We start from the raw sequence: 16,628 nt of genomic DNA, 5'->3' as shown, positions 1-16,628 counted from the left end.
GATATATATATATTAAGATACGAAAGAACATATAAGTGACAGACACAGAAAACTACCAATTTTTTTTTTATTAAATTAAATCGTAGTTACATAATATAACATATTGTATTATTTTAGTACTTATATGATAAAGTGTGTATATGTGCTATGTGCCTATTGCAAAAGAATTATGAAGAAAACAGTAACGACATAACAAACAAACAAACACAACAAACGAATCATATTGAGAATTGGCTAACCTAAGAAATGGCATATAAGAGATTCATACTTAATTTTAGTCTTGTAAAGCTTTATTAATCTATCAGTGTCGTCGTCCGGTTAGCTACTACTTTCAATCTTATATAACCTAACAAAAATGTATGGCATACAAAATCAATAGCTTGGAAGTTCTAAACAAAACTTATATGGACTTAGAATTTTATACCATTCATAATGAATATAATGTATTTGATATATTTATCTTAAGCACGGTTAAATAACTAAATTATATTGGTTTGACTTGATTAGTCTGCTGCCTCCATATAATAAAAATAAACCCTAAAAGTCAAAGTTGAGCTGTTGTTCGGTTCAAAATGTTTCGTTATGATAATTTTTATAGACCGGAAGCTCGTTACAGTAATGTGATTGCGCGGTTTGGCTTCGGGAGAATGCGGCCACGAATAACTCTATTTCATACCTTGAGGGGGTTTTGGGTTTTTTAAAACTTATTTTTAAATACACCTACATTACACATACATTTACCTGTTATTTTATGATATGCGGACCCGACAGACTTCAGATTTGGAATGTGGCAGCTTTTTGCTACCCATTTTATAGTCGGCGCAGAAAATTCTCCTGCACCGTCAGCCTGATGATAGGTGTGTGAGGTTCAGCTCGTGTGACCAAAGTATCTTTGCTTCCACGAAATTTGGCTAACCTTCTGTGACCCACTAAAAACCCCGACTGGGATGTCTGCTAGAGGGTTTTAAACTAAGAGGCGGACTTAGGGTTCAAAACTGATTGGAAAATAATGTAAAGGCACTGTGGGAACCTAAAGGTGATAAATATATAAAAATTGTGTGCCTCAATGACAACATAGAGATAGACGGGTTATGAACCGACATGATAATTTAATATGAACTTTATTGTATGGCTATAAAGTTCAAATTGACTCTTCTTTAGTTAGAAAACGTTTGTATGAAAAAAAGAAAAGGGCTGTTTTTAGGGTTTTCCCGGAAATTATTGGAATTTTTCTCGCTGTAAAAACCATTTTAACGAACATTTAAAAAAATGGATTGGTAAAATTGGTCTAGGCGTTGTTGAGTTTTACGGTTTCCAACACATGTTGCGATTTATTTTAATATTATAGATTTATTTAAAGCACTCGTAATTGTAAAAATAAATATTGACTCTCTCATTGTTTATGTTAGTCGAGTAGTTTTGGCGTGTGACTCTCATCCTTGAGCTCGTAGGTTCCATTCCCGGCTGTGCACCAATGGACTTCCTTTTTTTGAGCGCATTTAACATTTGTTCGAAGAAGGAGAACATCGTGAGGAAACCGACTTGCTTAAAATCCAAAAAGTCGACGGCGTGTGTCAGACACAGGAGCCTGATCACCTACTTGGTTATTAGATAGACAAATGAAACAGATGCAGATATCTGAGGCAGACCTAATTGATTGTTAATTATTTTTCTATTAATAAACTCATTAACAATTGCCTCCAGTAATTGAATCAAGCTTCCAAACTCTAAAGCTTTTTAATAGTATCAAGCTTTAATACTAAATGCTAAAGATGAAATAAAGCCCACCCCATCGCAGGTAGTTATGAATAAAAACTGCGCTCGTCCTCACGAAGTACCCGCTGAAATTTTAATTTTTTTACAAAACTTTTAATTGCTTTTTCCATCGACGCCGAGTGGCTATTTCACGATTTAATACCGAACGTGCGTTGGTATACCCGTGTTTTTATGTCCGAATGTTATTTATGTAAGCAATTTACGAGTATTTTTCGATGCGGTAACTGTTTTCTTAATAATATAGCAAATTTTCTGTTTTTCATTTCATGGATTATGTATGGTTTTGTTAGTAAACTCTCATCCCTGAGGTCGTAGGTTCGAACCCCGGCTGTGTATCTTTCTTGAAGCAACATAACATTCGCTCGAACGGTTATGGAAAATCAAACATACATAATACAAACCACTGTGTTTTCAAATGTAATATGCAATGATTTATTTTGTATAAATGTTAAATAAATGGGCCGATGAAATCATGGAAATGGCTGGAAACACCGTAGGTAAACAGAATCGGTTATCATAGATTAAGAAAAACAATAGTTATATTGTATATAAGACTATAAATATAAAATTCTGTTAAATAAATACAAATCTAAAAAGGCAGTTCTTTTTTTATATTCCATTAAAAAAGTATTATACTAACGTAAAATACTTATATATTTATATCTTTCTTACACAAGATTATATCCAACTGTGACCTTTATAAATGTGAACTTTTGGGAACTCGACGTGAGAGCACAATATTTTAGAGCGAAATTCCATTTAAAATAGTTTATTAGTGCTAGCGGGCAGCGGCCGGCCATTTGGCAGACCCAGCAACATATACTTGGTAAGTAGGGTAACTGTTGTATAAAAAATGCGTTTAGGATAAAGGGCAAAGAGTAAACTTAACCGTGTCATTGTTTCTGAGAACCTATCGTTTAAATCGAAAATAAACTAAACTAAGCTGAGTTTCAACATCGGACGTCGAGGCAGAATACGAAATTTCACCCGTATCACCTCGACGTCCACCGTTCCATAACTGAGCGTTTTTCTAGATAGTTTTTGCCGCACACCACCACCTTGTGGAACCAGCTGCCCACTGAAGTAGTTCCGAATCAATTCGACTTAGGGTCCTTCAAGAAAAGAGTGTACCAATTCTTAAAAGGCCGGCAATGCATTCGCGAGCCCTCTGGCATTGAGAGTGTAGGGGCGGCGGTATCACTTAACATCAGGTGAGCCTCCTGCCCGTTTGCCCCCTTTCTATAAAAAAAAATATTGATAGAAAAAATCACTCAAGCAATTTATCATGAGCGGACATATATAGGCAAATTGTTCTGCGCATATTGGTGTTTCAAGATTTGCTGGTTTTTCAAAAACCTAAAATAGCCAGTGGTGGTTCAAACGTCGTGGCTACGAGTCGCTTGTTTGTTTTTAATTGAAATTGTTTACTTATACGTTTTATAATTAATTGGAGAAATTTCCGAGTGCATTGTTACCCTACTTGACCCGGTTTCTCGGCCCGGGTCTGTCCGGTTAAAAGTACGACTTACATAAATCTCTTTTAAAGAATTGCAACTATCAACGCCATTTTTGTTTTTACCCGCAGCGTACTGGAAGTGATTAAGCTTTAATGCAATAGTTGGAGATTTTTCTTTCCGAAATTCGTTCATTCATAACGGATGTCAAGTATTTGAGTTTTAAACAAATGAAGCTTTGTTTGATGACCTAAAAACATTTGAATGCGATGACGTAATAATAAAAGCTGTTTATTATACAGCTTTTTTGTAAATTGTAAATACTTGAGTGTGAGATTCTCAACTGTGACATTCTCTGGAGATTTGTACCTCGACGATACACTCTAGATCAAATACAATATTATTATATTACTAGCTGACCTGGCAAACGTCGTTTTGCCATGTATATCATTTATAATAAAAAATAGGGGTTGATCGTAGAAAGTTGAAAATTTAGGGTTGTATGTATTATTTAATGCTGTTGATACAATTGATAAAAAAAACTAAAAATTAAAAGAAAATATATAGGGGTGGACTACCCTTGGGGATGAAAAATAGATGTTGTCCGATTCTTAGGCATTCCCAATATGCACACAAAATTTCATGAAAATCGGTCAAGCCGTTTCGGAGGAGTTTAACCACAAACACCGCGACACGAGAATTTTATATATAAGATATAACGAATTAACAAGTTTGTATAAGCCTGTAAGACTGATGACGTCAAAATTAGTTATGTCTCACCTTTGTCTTACTTAAATTAAAAAATCTATGTAAAAATAAATATTATTTAATAAACTACAACATTAATGTAAAAGTGATTATGGTGTCAGTACAAGCCAAAAACGTTTAATAAAAGTTAAAACAGAAACCATCACAAAACTTTATCAACGGCAGTTAAAAGAAAACTTGTTAAAGTAAGCCAATTTATTAGCGAAAATGCTATTTACACTGGCTTAATGCCATGAAAAATTCTGTGGTTCGTGGTGTTTGACATTTTCATTTTACTGTCCTCGTTGCCAGATAGATGTGTAGCTCGAGTTTAATTCTGGACAAAATATTTGGTTAAGTGATACCTTAGTGTAGATATATTGTAATGGTGGTATAATTTCGAGTTATAGACAAAATATGAGTTGCCAGGGTTTGAACCTGAATCTTTTGATTTTCTAGGTGAGAGTAAGCTTTTTTCCTTTAAAAAAATAATATACAGTATAAAAAAGATCGCTACTGGATCTTACAATACACATTATACACCTAAGAAAATAATGTAGATATGCAATTTTAACGAATATATATTTATAAGGGAGTGAAACTTAAATGTGTACCAAAAATATGTATTTAAGGAACCACAATTAGAGTTATTTAATTTCAGTCAAAAATCACTTTTAACCAATTTCTTTTATAAACACAAAGTGTACTAACAACCAAAACTTCGTATTTAAATTAAAATGACTAACACATAAATAGACAAACAAAACAAGCGTGCTTTTAACAGACTAACAAACAAAATTAAATAAAACATCTGTTAATAAATATAATTATTAAACATTGGATACAAAGTAATAACTGGAAACAAAAAACATTTTTCGATCTGAGTGGTCGGAATACACCTCATTGGGATGGCAATGGTTTAAAAATATGAACGGGACGCTCGCATGGATCCGAGTGGGTGGCACCGCTACTGTATCCCAGCTCCACTCGGATCCGAGAAAAAAGCACTTAATGTGTTAAGCCTAATATAATAATAATCTTAAGACAATAAAGGGCCCTTTTGGACTAAAATCAACTGTACTAGTCGTGTAAACTTTACTGTACTTATATAGTATAGTTTACTTTTAAATATCAGAAACAGCTAAAAATTTCATTAAAATGAGCAGCGATTTTAAAGCCACGACACAGCTTTATTTCTCTTAAATATTCAACTCTCTCACAGAAAGTGTATTATGAATGTGACCCAACCCTTATGACGTGCCAAGAGCGAATAAAGAGAAGGGTTGGTGGTTGATGGGAAACAATAAAGGAGGCAATTAATTAAAAACATCGTTCCCAGTCCTTTGAGATTTGCGCTGATTTCCACAGAAAATCTGCGCGAAAACGATTGCTATTCATTTTGAAGGTTAAATTAATTTAAAAGGTTGCCGGATGTAGTCTGTTGACCTTCCATTTTTAAATTCAAATATTAATATTTGGCGTTTGATATAGACAGTAGAAAGTATTCGGTATTGTAAAAATTTGATATCTGTTTTCAGATAATGGTCTATGCGTTTTTTTTTACACACTATTTACCGTGGGTACATAGGAACAAGTATCAAATATTTTTATTATAAACGGCAAAAAAATTGATTCCTACATCAAGATATATTTTAAGTCTCGATATAAAAACGTTTACTACCTCTTTAACGTGATATACCCAATTTTTTTTTATGAAACAGGGGGCAAACGGGCAAAGGCCTCAACTGATGTTAAGTGTGGACACTCTCAACATGTGGGCTCGCGAGTGCGTTGCCGGTCTTTTAAGAATTGGTACGCTCTTTTCTTGAAGGACCCTATATCGAATTGGTTCGGAAATACTTCAGTGGGTAGCTGGTTCAACAAGGTGGTGGTGCGCGGCAAAAGATGCCTTGAAAAACGCGCAGTTGTGGAACGGTGGACGTCGAGGCGATACGCGTGGAATTTCGTACTCTGCCTCTTAACTGTCTATTAGGAAAAATAAATGATCACAAAACATATTATCGTCGGTGATATTAAGTGTCTTATGTGCTATAGATATTATCATCAGCACGATGAGGAACTACCTATTTCTGACATATATAACTTTTTGTTTACAGAAAATTTGCGCGTAAGCCTTAAAACATAAAACATTTTTCATTCCCTTAATAGGCAAATGTATCTAAAACTGTTTGTTTGTTCCGTGTCTGAGAGGATTGGGTATGATCAATGACGTAACTCGACAAACACTGTAACATATTGTATCATAAATCAGTCGATTTATACACGATATATCACGTGTTTTTGTTTGCTTTATTGATATCCATTATGGATATTAGGGACGACAAATAATTTCGTGGCCCAAATAATAAATGATTAAAAGGATTGATTTATTTGATGAAATGTGAAGTTAGACATTTTGTATTGGAAAGACAATCATATTTCAAATCTTCGTGATAGAAATCCTATTCAAAGAATGATAATATTGAGATTAAATGTATTTGATATATTCACGAATACTGTTATGTACAACCTTCTGTCGGCTAAGGCCTGGGCCTCAGATTTCTGTAATGATAAATTTTACTTATAACATTATGTTAACATTTTAGTATGACTAAAAAAAAATATTTTAACAGAACATAAGATACACGTAGTATCACTTATTCCACTTTAAATGCATTCAATAGACATCCCTATTCTTCTGCAAAGAAGGCAGAGGGTGTAGGCGGAGAGAAAAAACCGGCGTAAAATCTTATTTGAACGAAAAACACTTATTTTAAAACAAATTTCGCAATTCTATTAGAAGTAGCCTGTCTAACACTAGACCCAGGCCCTTATAGCAAGAAGCCTACAGTCTTTAACTTTATAGTAAGTCTTGTTACACAGTTTTTCTTTTATACATTTCTTAAATTTATTTAAAAAACAGAGATAAAAAAAACCTTTTCCGATTTTATTATAGAAAAGTATAACTTTTCCAAAAAATAATTACTAACTTTAGATAGCCTATTACGCGGAAATTGCATGCGTTTGCTCTGATTTCTATTATGCGTATGTATACTAGTAAATTTACCATTATTTTTGTATACATACATAATATTTTCATAAATATATTGCGAGGGAGAGCTATATTAATTTCCTTGAATTTACGTCTCAGAGATTCCCTACGTTCTGGGTGATTGCGTTATTCTAGATTTTTTTTCTCTGTCTCAGCTCCCGCAAAATAATATAAAATGTCATTTTTCAAACAATATTGAGTTCATTCGCATTTTTAAATTAATCGTTAAAATAACTTTTTCATAAAACAGAAAAGTTGTAGCTGACATAAAAAGCTGTAATAGCATTATAAATGCGATGTCAGAACGATAATCGAGCTCTTTGTTTACTTAATTGTTCGCTGAGATAAAAATAGAAATAAATAAGAATTGTGAGTCGTAAGAGCGTCGGATCCAATCTCATTCGTTTATAAAATAAAGGGAACACGCCACTCACAAGTGCTAACCAAAGACGTTATGAAAATATGTTTTAGAATTTATTGCTTTGAATTCGCATTTTCAGGCAAATTCAATTGAAACGAGGACCATTTGCAGCTTAACGTGTAAATTAAAAAGATTTTCTCCTATTTGAAAATGTTGCAAACATTTCTAAGATGCATTTATTATTTAATAAGCTTTTATGGGCTCTACGATGCTACGGAGCTACGACGTAGTTTAGATACGGTTATAAATGTTATTGACCTTTTACATGGCGTTTATATTTTGCTTCTTGTATTGTATGATACGATATTTAAATAATTATAAGTTTAAATACAATAATACATAACAATAATCCGTAAAAAAGTTCTTTAAATGGTTTTAATTGATAAGTTCCTGGTCCTGAAGTAATATTTTTTCCGTCATGAATTTAACCTTTCGCGTTGTTCTCTTTTCTTTATTTTACAGAATAATATTATTAATTCATAATATGTTACATTAAAAAACCGCTGTGGTTTGTATAAATGTTACCATTGCAGTCTTTTTGTGCGTTGCGTAGAAAGTAGTTTTTTAATTTACTATTTGTGTTGGTTACCGATAGGCTATGTAATATCTAACTGAGTAGACATTTATTAGCCGAATTAAAAGACGTATCTTTTCGTTCTAATAATTAATTTTATATTTCTATATTTCTTATGATGACTTTGAGTTTTATATTAAAAATTATCCTTTAAAATTATCCCTTTTTGAATCAGCAAATGTTTTTCAGTTCAGAGTAAGATAAAAGTTTTGGAATTGCGAAAATTCTTCGTTATTTCCTTGTTTTATTGCATTCGCCCCGAGCGAATTCAGATTGTTTGAAAAAGATTTAAATGATAATGAATATATTACTTATGTATTTTACAATAAATACCTTAATACCCGGATAGTTTTTCCACCCTCCAGGGAATTCTTAAAATAAATCAAATGAATTATGGACATATTTCAAAAACACATTTTTGTTTTATATATTTTCGTGATAAGGCTTAAAGGCCGACAACAGGCAACAACTCACACAGTAGTAGAGTGTGAGCTTGATAGGATCTTTCTATTTAGTCAGCATTTTCCACCAGGTGAGACGATTCTTAAAATATGAAGTTAGTTAGATATCATCCTTCTTCGCGCGGACACATTTCTTTGGCTTTCATTTTTATATGTAAATCCTTATTATGAATTAAAAATTCAGTTTTATTTTGAAATCATCTTTCCATTTCTTTTTTTAACCCAAGTATTGTATCATTTCACGACAAAAGTCGGCTTCATACGCTAGGTCCCGCCCTTGCATGTGCAAAGATTATCATTATATTCAAAGTATCCTGATCATTTGCGTCCTGTCTAAAATGATTTCTTTGTTAAATATTCCACTTATATAATATCAAATTCACAACTTAAGTTTCGCTTCGATGATACATCTTTATTCGATTAAGTTATAATGAACTTAACTATTTTTATTGACATGAAAATAGTGTTATAAATTGTAAAAGGCTTTATTTTTAAACTGGATGAGTTTTATTACATATTTTTGCTCCTTGATACATTATAGGTTTATTAATTATTCTTTAGTCGTGTCAAACATATTTGATCAATATTTCCTAATTAATATTTTGTATCTTATTTTTTGTTGGTTTTATTTGAAAATTTAAGGAGCCACGGTGTCTATATATGTTATCTCTTTTAAATAATAATAAATTAAATGACATCAGCAATTTAATTTGATATGTTAATCTGTATATTCAAATTGAGATATTGTAAATGTTCTCTTTTCTTTTAATAATGAATTGCTTACACAAAACACATCTTTATCACATTATCAATTTTAGTACAAATATAAAGAATATACATAATTTGTACATAGCATCTTAACACGTCCTCGTAAATTACTATAAAACTTGTAACAAAGTAAAAGAATATAAATCATGCAGTTTTTCTAAACAGGAGAAAATAAGAACATGAAAGACAAACAGTAAACTTAGGCCGGCAGTTGTTTGTCTGAAACACATTAAACAGATTGCAAAGTTGTGTTTTTTGCTTTTTTCTTCGTCCTCTATAATTATCTTTTCTGTTGTAGCTTTTCCTTAGTTATTAGTTTGTTAAATTCTTTTTGTTTTGCTGCTTTAATTCGTTCTAAACTTGAAAGCTAAGAAAATTTAGCCGTGGCAATTTAAAATGCGTAAAATATACGTAGGCAAATTAAGCCAATTTCGAGAATAGTAGATCTTAACAGCTCTATCACGACATCAATGTTGAATGCGATCATCTACTTGCAGCATCAGCGCTACTATTACTATACATTATTGTTTATTATAATAACGTCTAATTTTAAATATATGCGAATTATTTATAAAATGGTTGTATTAAAATTTCGTATTGTTTACTTATAAACCTGCTACGCATACAAGTCAGACAAGCTCTTTTTGGGCGTCCCAACAGTTAATTAGCATTTAAATATAAAACTTTAAGAATGCCTTTTAAAGTATTACAAGTTTTGATCCAATATAACTAAAGAGAAAATCGCGTAAGCTGCGGTATAAAATAATGACCATTCAGCGAACCGCATCACTGCATACGATTTCTATGAACGAATTTTCCACGCCATTATCCAACTGAAACACGTAGCAGCTTAACTAACCCTTCTTAATTAAAATGCGCTTTAGGCTTTTTTATCATCTGCAATCCCAGATCCGAATTAACGCCACACTTGATACGTCTGCTAAATTTTTTTTTTTTGTGGCTTCACAGCTTGCCTTGTACTTGTTGACTACCCTGAGAAGTTATGAGCCTTTTATATTGACTAATTATAGGCCTACTAAGTTCATTTTTATTTATTTTATTAACATAAGTGTCACTAATTACAGTTAAAATGTAAACATATTTCTTATTTGTAAAACCTACAGCTAACCTAAATTAATATAGCAAAAAACAATAATTAACCTAAAAAAATAATTACTAAAATATTTTATTAAAAGGAGTCCCTTTAGGCAAGGTTCCAAAAGTAAACATAACTAAGTAGATATCTTTAGATTATTATTTGTACAGTTTTCTATGTTATTGTTATATATATTCCGTCCGGGAAAGATTAATTCTTTCTCAACGAGATGTTAAAACATATAGCAAATAGTTGAAAAGTATATAAATAAATCAGTTGAACACTAACGAAAAAAACAGTGGTGCTACAACCTTTGAATCCAAAGATTGCCCCTATTATATGTTTCCTGATGTATGATAATGACTAGTTTTTTTTCTAAGCACTTAGACAGAAACGTCCATTGGTACAGCCGAGTAGTAGTCGCTTTATAATTAAAAGTCATAGTTTATATAACACAGTACTGTTGAAGACGATTTCGCAACCAAACACGCTAAAATAAATTTATACAACGAAAAATAACGTAAAAATTAACCATTTTGCATGCGGTAGCTTAGGTGGGTATTCAATAACCTCTCATCTTACGGGTGGCTGGTCAAAATTGAGGTCTAATTAAAAAAGCCCGGCTCGGATGATGGCCGTAATTGGCTGTCCGCTCCGAGGGCACTCGATATTACCACAGTGTGTTGCAGTGGAGAAATATTAAAAATGGTTTATGACTTCCGAAGGTAAATGTTATATGTCTAATCAGATGGCTGATTTTTATTTCTCCTATATGGTTTGCTTTCGATGTGTTACCCAGGAACTGCTAGTACATATTACATACAGACATTTGATTTCCTTTAATAATAATGATATCCGGAAGATAGTCCACTTGAAAATGATAATTAAAAGATCCGTTTATTGTATAAAGATAGTTTTTGTTCAGTCATATATGTATTTTATTTTGCGTTCTATAAACTCAAACTCAAAATATCTTTATTCATATATGTAAACATGTACACTTATGAACGTCAAAAAAACAAATTTAATTAATTGTAAATGTAAATTTACAATTAATTAAATTTGTTTTTTTAGTTCGCAAGTCAAGGGCGTAGAGCGGGTAAGAAGAACTGGCAAGAAACTTTCCGCCACTTTTTTCAATCGCCAATATAAGAATTTATTCTAGACAAATCGAAAATTTCTCCACTAGAGATTCGTTAACTGCGGAGTTTCTTTGTCGTAACGGTCACTTCGAGATTGCATTTCTTTCCAAATAACTTGTTTTATACAAAAGGTCGGAATGCAATTTTCCTTAAAGTTATCCGAAGCAAGGAAAATTAACAGAATTTCTTTCTATACGTTATCTTTTACCTATACATTGCAGCGACAGTCGATGAGTGAATTTCTTAATGAAATCTTTCCTAGTAGAAGTTCTCGACATCAGACGATAAGCCTTTGGAGCCTCCTAGCCCGGTCAGTGGTTAGACTGATTTAGGAACCTCTCTCTAGGTCGGAGGAAGAAAAAACAGACACTTTCTTCCTTCAGAAGATGTGGTGTTAATGACTCATTAAGTTGATCACCTACTTGCCTATTAGATTAAAAAGAAATTGATCATGAAACAGACTCAGACATCTGAGGCCAAGACGTAAAGAGGTTGTAGCACCACTGATTTATTTCATTTTTTCGGAGAGTCTATTATTGTTTTGTTCTTAGTGTTTAAATATTAAAAGTACAAATGTCAAGATTAAGTAATTAAAATGCGTAAGTTAAATTATGCGTAAATACATACAATAAATACAATAAATCTGAAACTTATAAATACTAAATGAATCCAAAGTTTTGGGTGGTATAATTACCAACATTTGGAATATTTTAAACAGATATAATGTTAGTACAATCATTACCTGCTTAATGTGTGTTAATCATGTGATGAGCAGAAAAACCTAGGCGATTCAAAAGAGTTTCAGAGAGTATTTAGCCTTTTCTTGCCTAGTCTGTGCTCTTGAGAACTAGTTTTAAATTTAATACTAGTTCTAAATTGTATTTAAATTTTGAATATTATATAATGGAACCATAATTAATCTGGTTTTTCTTTGTTTCAGTATTCCCAAATGTTCCCGCCGCGCCTGGGATGCCATGTGCTGGAGAGGACAGTGAGTATTATCTATGATACAGATACACAAAACACATTGAAAATGTCATAAAATTAATCAATGTAATTAAGAAAATTCTTCCGTCTCTACACAGTATACATATAATTAGACATATCGCCCGGTTTTATTGTTAAAATACAGGTTTTACTACTTTCCCAATCACCAGCTATTTTATATACGGATTGTATAAAATCCCGTGGTTTATTAAAATAGGGAAATACAAAAGTTAAATATACAATCACATAGGTTGTATGTAGCCATACGTTTTCCCGCAAAATTTTATTTTATATCATATTTCAATGTATTCCAAAATACCTTGGGTAACAATTTTACATTTGCGTGAAAATTCTTTTCTATTACTCTGAAATTCGAAGTTTTTTTACAAATGTATTCTTGTTATATATCTGGCTTTTGAGAGCGATTCATTCATGCACAAGAAAAATATATTAGAATTAACTTCGTATATTTTCGTAAAATAAATTATGAATTACCTACTAGACTAATACTGTTTCAGTTCTGTTCTCTAACTTTTGACATATATAAAAAAATCATATAAAATCATGTTATAACCATTCTTAGATTTGTGGACTTTTGTTTCCATTTCAAGTAGAAAAACAGTTCCACTGACAATAGAGATGACAATACAAAGTTTTCTGAAACTTGCTAACACACTTTAGCTTGTTACAATATCTGCACTCTAAATGTGACATGTATGAAATTGTAAGGATTATTCTAGAAGAAATATAGATTATAAACACGATAAATAAGACAAATGTAAAGGAAGACGTAAATCACCAATTAATTTTAACTAATAAAAATCAAAGTTCTGTTTATGACAGTGTAATGCCTCTAACAGGATGCGTTCCAAGCGTTGCTTCCGGCTACTAATTTAATATTGTGGTCAGTGGTTATGAAATCTCATCAGGCTCTTGCCCTGATTGAGTATATTATATAAGTAAGTTAGTCCAATACAATGTTTCCCAACGTGGGGCCCACGTAGAGCGCAAGCCTATGAAATTATTCGAAAATTTATAACAATTATTATTTGGAACTTTAATTTCAGATATTCATTGTTTTAAGAATGTACTTACTGTGTTTTGTTACTAACTAAGTAACTATCATTTATGTTTCTTAACTGAAAATTTTGTTTAAAATTAAATATTATGTATGTAAAAGTCTAAGTTGGGGCAGGGCACAAGGACAGTTGGAAAATACTGGTCTAATAAGACATAAAGTAAATTATTTCCGAGCGTAAACACTGGGTATTCTTGTAATATTTCTGATTAAGACTGAATTAGCCAATAGGTTAACATTATTTAATTAGATAAAGAAGTCTCGGCTCACCACTCACAAATCTAATGTGCGTTCAAGGAGCGGCTTTCAACCAATGTATTTTTCTATGTACAAATAATTAAAGCGGAGGATAACATGAAAAATATGACGTCTGAGGTAGTAATTTTTTGTCTCTTTCTCACATCGTTAACACAGTTTAATAAATAGTGACGAGTGTTTAGGAAAAAAAATAGTTTTTGTGATTTAACCTACTGGATTTTTGCTGACAATTGCTGTAATGTATTTTAAATTTTATTAATAATTTAAAACGCTTGGGTCATATATATATATATATTTCTTTAAAATAAACTTTACTTACAAGTTATTTATTAATTATTATCATTATTTCCGTATAATAAGTTTCAAGCTCCAAAAACAGAAATTATACTCAATTTAATTAAATAGTGTTACCCTATTGATTTCTGTAAATAAATTTAAAAAAAATAACTAGAAATATCATAAAAATGTAAGTTCAGTACCCAGTGTCTACGCTCGAGAATTATTCAAAGTGTACGCTTATTTAATATTTAAGTGGGAAGAATGAGAAAATGTCACGTATTCTGGGTCAAAGTCAGCTTTCTGGGTCCAAGACTGGCTTATAAATAGTAACTACCGGAGCTCTTACGTTGACTTTTTGAGTAGTCTATATCAACTGAATAGAGTCTAAAATTTAACTACTAACACTACGTATTTCGTTACGATTAGAATAATAATTCATTGGTTATTATAAATACGAAGAGCAGTGGCTTAGTGGCTTCAACGTGCGACTGTCTTCCCAAGGGTCCTAGGTTCGATCCCCGGCTCTGCACCAATGGACTTTCTTTCTATGTGCGCATTTAACATTCGATCAAACGAGGTAAACATCGCGATGAAACCGGTTGAAACCAAAAAAAAGTGAACGGCGTGTGTCAGGCACACGAGGTTTGAACAAAACATCAAATAATATATTAATTGTATTTGGTGTCCATGGGCGGCCTGTCTCCTGTCCCTTAAAATTGCACTTCAACAGCGCTCCATTGATGTAATTTCACAAACACGAAGATGTCTAACACAATACTTAAATTAACAAAAATTTTTTTGGAAAATCGTGTTAAAATAAGACATCTATTGTACATTTTGTGTTGTCCGAATAAGTCGGTCTTTAAATTACTCGTTGTAATAATATTACCAAACGATATCTACAAAGTTAACTTCGCCTTGCGAGCATACAGTAGCCATGAATAACAAAGCAATTAAACAGAAGTAGCTAATCGAAACATCAAAGATGTATGGTGTAATGTCCGTGTTTGTTCATGCTCTCATATTGACTCATACATAATTTGGTCCATAGCTCCTTCGTTTGGAATATAGTAAATCTGTATCACAAAATGGCGGATCTTGGGAGGTTCATGACGGCCATGAACCCTGGACATCGATAAAGTTTCAAGGACAATGTATATTTTCTTGTTGTTAGTTAGGTAGGTTGTTTTACTAGATTTTTTCGATGCCAGAGGGCTCGCGAGTGCATTACCGGCCTTTTAAGAATGTGTACTCTCTTTTCTTGAAGGACCCTAAGTCGAATTGGTTCAGAAATACTTCAGTGGGCAGCTGGTTCCACAAAGTAGTGGTGCGCGGAAAAAACTGCCTAATTATTCTAATCATCAAACTACGCATATTTATACAATCAAGAATAGAGTATTTACAATTTTCTTAACCTACAATAAGTAATAATGAAAATAATTACACATTTAGTAAATTTATTAATTTTACTAGTTTTTATTATACATTTCATTACTTCCAATACACTATTTCACTAGTTGCTTATTGCATATTAAGCACTGGATGTTTAATATGTGTTTAGTATGTGTGCGTATAACTTGTTTATGTGGGAATGCGTAATAATTTAAACTGTGTGAATTCTAAAAGATATGTTGTAGAATATTTTGTAAAGCCGTCTTTTTAATAATTATAGCCGCCTCAATATAAGAATAGAAACGGAAAGGCAAAATTTATACATATATAACCGAGATAAACTCACTGATCGATACTGCGCAGTATTGACATATTTACTTTGACACATTGACATCTTACAAACTGTAAGATGTCTATGATATTGCATGGCCATTCTGATAAAACAAGTGACATTGTGGTTTTTTTTATATATCTGTGACATAGACAATGGTTGTAATATAATAAATTATGACAAGTTTTCGAGCCCTGCAGCAGATTGCACAGTCTAAATAATCTAATAAATAAATAACTAGATATTTAATTAGTTCGCCTGACAGCAATTGTACAGGAAAGTTCAAAAACAAATTATCATAATCAAATTTCAAATGGCAAATACGCGCGGTATGCAAATGAAATACACTAATTGTAACACAAACAACGTATCTTGGAGACAGAGCGAATCCCATTAGTGAATGTTCATTCTGTCTTACGCCTTTAATTTATTTATTCATTTATATAAACTTTTCACTTAGCATTTTTATATACCGTCTCGAAATAATACCAATGGCGTTACAACCTGTCACACACCGTTGTCTTTCTTGGGTCTAAGGCTGGCCGTACGAGTGAATGTTATATGCACATATAGAAAGAAAGTCTACGATCCCATGGATGTGTGAGGCATGCTAATTCCACTAGGCCGAAACGGCTCCACCATCTCCTAATTACACTTAATAAATAAAATATCCATCTAGAAATCTTTAGGATTGTTAATTGCACAGAAAAATTCTAACAAACATATGCAGTCTTCATATTAAATTATATAAAGAAACTAGCTGACCCGGCAAACGTTGTTTTGCCATGTTTTTGTGCCAAAAAATTAAAGTT

The 16,628-nt window shown here is 32.2% G+C and overlaps 1 protein-coding gene across 6 annotated transcripts in view; it reads left to right on the top strand.

The window, feature by feature from the left end:
• The window catches only part of LOC110997707 (atypical protein kinase C), a 172,136-nt gene that overhangs the window by 141,261 nt on the left and 14,247 nt on the right, over window positions 1–16,628 (top strand). For all 6 annotated transcript variants that reach the window (XM_022265981.2, XM_022265980.2, XM_022265978.2 and 3 more), the window contains one exon: window positions 12,432–12,482. In XM_022265981.2, coding sequence (XP_022121673.2) covers window positions 12,432–12,482 — 51 coding nt within the window. The remainder of the gene's footprint in view (window positions 1–12,431; window positions 12,483–16,628) is intronic.

Source organism: Pieris rapae, chromosome 21, assembly GCF_905147795.1.
Source record: "Pieris rapae chromosome 21, ilPieRapa1.1, whole genome shotgun sequence".
Classification (NCBI taxonomy): domain Eukaryota; kingdom Metazoa; phylum Arthropoda; class Insecta; order Lepidoptera; family Pieridae; genus Pieris; species Pieris rapae.
The sequence above is the reverse complement of the archived record's forward strand: the minus strand, read 5'-3'. Positions and strand labels throughout refer to the sequence as shown.